Below are 3,831 nucleotides of genomic sequence, written 5' to 3'. Positions count from 1 at the left end.
TTTGGGTTCAATATCAGCAATACCATTACAGTTCTTGAAGTTCATTGCACCAATAAATCACGGACCTTTGTGATTATGTTCATACACCTGATTTAGTATAAGAATGTTGTTTATTCTATTATTAAACATTGGATTATCGTGCAATTTCCGAAAATCGCAGGGGAATAAAAAGTCTAGAATCTTAAGAACACTTTAGTAATGAAAAGAAATAGATCCATAGTTAAGAATTAAACATATATCTGACTTGATCTCTCTGGGTGTGAAACAGTTAGGTATGGCAAGTGCTCTGGAAACTCTAAGTGGACAAGCATATGGTGCTCAACAATATGAAAGAATCGGAACTCAAACTTACACCGCCATTTTTTCACTGATTATTATTTGTATTCCTCTCTCGGTCTTGTGGATATTCTTGGGAAAGGTACTCGTTTTTGTAGGCCAAGATCCTCAGATTTCGTATGAAGCTGGAAAATATACAATGTGGCTTGTTCCTGCCCTTTTCGGCTATGCAACGCTTCAACCACTCATTCGGTATTTTCAAATACAAAGTATGATCCTTCCCATGCTCATAAGCTCATGCCTCACAATCTGTTTCCACATAGCTGTCTGCTGGGTTCTTGTATTTAATCTCAGATTAAAGATTATTGGAGCTGCTGTAGCCATGGACCTTTCGATGTGGTTAAATGTTACCATTCTCGGTTTGTACATGAAATTCTCTTCCAACTGTGAGAAAACTCGTGCCCCCATTTCCATGGAGATATTCAAAGGAATGAAAGAGTTTTTCCGCTTTGCCATTCCTTCTGCTGTAATGATTTGGTAACACTCACTTCCTGTCTCCCTCTCTGTTCACTCGTGCTTTCTACACACACGCAGGCACCAAGTTTCTCGTTATGATTCCTAACAATTTAATGCAGTTTACATTTGATGATGCTAGTCTTGAATGGTGGTCATTTGAGCTACTTATCTTGCTATCAGGGCTTTTACCTAATCCCCAGCTTGAAACCTCAGTGCTATCCGTGTGGTATGTTCTTCGCAAACCTCAACGATAGAATAAATGGGTTAAATGCACTTGTCATCATTAAACTCTAGTGAAATTCCATGTTCGCCATTGAATGTAAACTTTGTTTTGGCTACTGAACTTGTACATTTGATATAATTTGATCACCCCGTCCATAACAATTATGTTGACCTACGGAAAAGGTGACACAACATTTACTTATTTGTCAACTAGGCTATCAACTAGACGACCGTGTCATTTTTTTAGTTAGTTAAACTAATGGGCATGGAATGACCAAATTGTTACAAACGTCCAAGTTCAGTAACTAATTTGAAACAAAGTTTACGCTCAATGATCAACTTGGCACAAAATGAGATTAGAGACCTGATTCTAATTGCCTTGTTATGAACAGCCTCAACACCCTTTCTACACTATATGCAATACCATATGGATTAGCTGCTGCTGCAAGGTGCCTTCTGCATCTGATATGTATGCTTAGTTTGCTTGGAATGGTACTTGTAACTAATTCTAAAAATTGCATTGATCTAAATATTCAGCACAAGAATTTCGAATGAGTTAGGGGCCGGAAATCCACAGGGAGCTCGTGTATCCACTATTTCTCTGATGCTTATTGCAGTTGTAGAAGCAATAACAGTAAGCACAATCATCTTTGTTAGCCGGCACGTTTTTGGCTACATTTTCAGCAATGAGGAGGAAGTTGTGGACTATGTCACAAATATGGCTCCTCTTCTTTGTCTATCTACCATAATGGACAGCATTCAAGGGACCCTTGCAGGTTATTTATTTTAACAATCATGTCTATCATATAAAATTTAATCGTAATTCTAGTAACTTGGGGCATCTTTTTTCATTTTCGGTTTTCAGGTGTCACAAGGGGTTGTGGCTGGCAGCACATAGGAGCTTATATCAATCTTGCTGCATTTTACCTTTTCGGAATTCCAATTGCTGCAGCACTGGGTTTCTGGTTGAATTTAAGAGGAGAAGGTCTTTGGATCGGAGTACTTTCCGGCGCTACTTTACAAACAATTATGCTTGCCACGATAACAAGTTGTACAAACTGGGAAAACCAGGTTGTGCATTCCTTTCCTTTATTCGCTTTTCGCTTTGATCATGAGACAGATATTACTTCTGCTACAAAATTTCGATTTCTTTCTTTTTGTAAATGAAAATCTTGTTATGCTTCCATTCTTCAGGCAGCTAAGGCTAGGGAGAGGTTATTTAAGGAGAAATCTTCAGCTGAGGCGGCATTTGTTTTAAGAGAATAAGAGAAGATTACGAAGGAGTCGCCTCTCCTTATCTTCATGCCTCGTTTATGTAACATCCATTGGACTACAAAATTCATCGATAGATATGGCGTTCATGAGGTCTATATGACATAGTGCAAAAATTCGTCGATAAATAGGGAAGTGACGTGTTAATATTGGAGAAAGGAAAAACTAATCGCCAAAGTACTACTATGGTGAATAATGTTCATATTTCTATGAAAACTATTTCGGTTTGAATAAAGGTTAGAAGCCTATTTCACTTGACATCTTCCTTGTAGCATATGCTTCTTCCAACACCTTGCTATTTGAGTATAAAGCCCGGTTACGAAGATTATGCTAGACTTGGCCGCTACTCACTAGTGTCATTAAACGTAAATTTTATGGTCAGATGCATGTTGTAACTCGCCGGTACGAATGCACTTGTTACTGTTGTAAAAATGCTGGCCTTTTTCATTAATCTTTGACAAGTTTAATATGAAACAAATACTCACATAGTACAAGTAATACACTGTCTTGAATAGGGGTGGCCATTGTTACATTTGATTGTGGTTTTAAGAGAACCTAATGGAATCAAGAATCAATCATTTTTTATAATGGAACCAATGAATTTTTATTTTTATTAAGATATGGAAGCAAATCGGAATCTAACCATGTGGTTCTGGTTTGGCTTGATTTGATTTAGTTCTAGTTCTATTATTTAAATTTTCAAATAGTTCCCGGTTCTAAAAATCAAAATCATTATTATTATTATTTTTATTTATTTATTTATTTTTTTTGTAAAATCGAATCGAATTGTACGATTTGATTCGGATATTTTGTTCACCCCTAATCTTGAATATAATTGTCTGGGACGAGACAGTGCTTTCAATCAAAAGAGTGGTCTTTTTGTACTTCAAGAATAAAAAATATGTTGATTTTGGTTTATGCTAAGGTTAAAACTATAATAAGGCCCCGTTTGGTAGAGATTTTTTGCCCCAAAAAATTGATTTTTTGACCGTTATTTTAGTATTCAAGTCGTAATTTTTGACTTCTTCTCTCACATGTGGACCCCACTTTTCTTCTAACGGTCAAAAAATCAATTCTCAAAATCCATACCAAACGGGCCCTAAATTGAGTTCATTTTAAATAAATATGTTTTGTTCTCTGTCTTGCTTACAAGTACAAAAGTTAAATATCTTTATAATGATAAAGGTTAATTATTTTCATAGCAAAATGTTACTATGAAAAGAAATAATGTACTTATTTTATTAAGTTGGACTTGTAAAAAATTTACTTAATTACTTGTAAATAAAGTCACTTATGAGCACAATTTAACTTCTAAAAATTAATATATCATAGAACTTGAAAGAGTCAGACCTCAAAAGCTAGTATTTGAGGCTGGAAAACTCAAACTTATATAAAACGCACAAAAAAAAAAAAAATTCATACTTTCGATGTGAGATTCAGGTGCCCATACACCCGTGAGAACCATGACAAATCACCACGCTTCCAACTCAGCTTTTACGTTGAGCAAGTGTTCATAGATCCTAAGTGGTAACCAAGACCAAAAGA

General features: G+C 35.7%; 1 protein-coding gene across 1 annotated transcript; it reads left to right on the top strand.

The window, feature by feature from the left end:
- Positions 1-176: 176 nt before the first annotated feature.
- LOC111399022 (protein DETOXIFICATION 12-like) lies at positions 177-2,546 on the top strand. The gene is made up of 6 exons (XM_023026218.1): positions 177-813; positions 932-1,018; positions 1,407-1,463; positions 1,552-1,790; positions 1,880-2,085; positions 2,209-2,546. The coding sequence occupies exons 1-6, from the start codon at positions 275-277 to the stop codon at positions 2,278-2,280; spliced, it is 1,200 nt and encodes a 399-aa protein (XP_022881986.1). The 5' UTR covers positions 177-274; the 3' UTR covers positions 2,281-2,546.
- Positions 2,547-3,831: the final 1,285 nt, after the last annotated feature.

Source organism: Olea europaea, chromosome 8 (genome assembly GCF_002742605.1).
Source record: "Olea europaea var. sylvestris chromosome 8, O_europaea_v1, whole genome shotgun sequence".
NCBI classification, from domain to species: Eukaryota; Viridiplantae; Streptophyta; class Magnoliopsida; order Lamiales; family Oleaceae; genus Olea; species Olea europaea.
This window is presented reverse-complemented; position numbering and strand designations above follow the sequence as displayed.

Bases quoted from the DNA above. Each gene is read 5' to 3' on its own strand.
- LOC111399022 (XM_023026218.1), top strand. From the start codon at position 275: ATGGCAAGTGCTCTGGAAACTCTAAGTGGACAAGCATATGGTGCTCAA. The intron at 1,019-1,406 runs GTATGTTCTTCG...TGTTATGAACAG, and splicing joins ACCTCAGTGCTATCCGTGTG to CCTCAACACCCTTTCTACAC. The intron at 2,086-2,208 runs GTTGTGCATTCC...TCCATTCTTCAG, and splicing joins GTACAAACTGGGAAAACCAG to GCAGCTAAGGCTAGGGAGAG.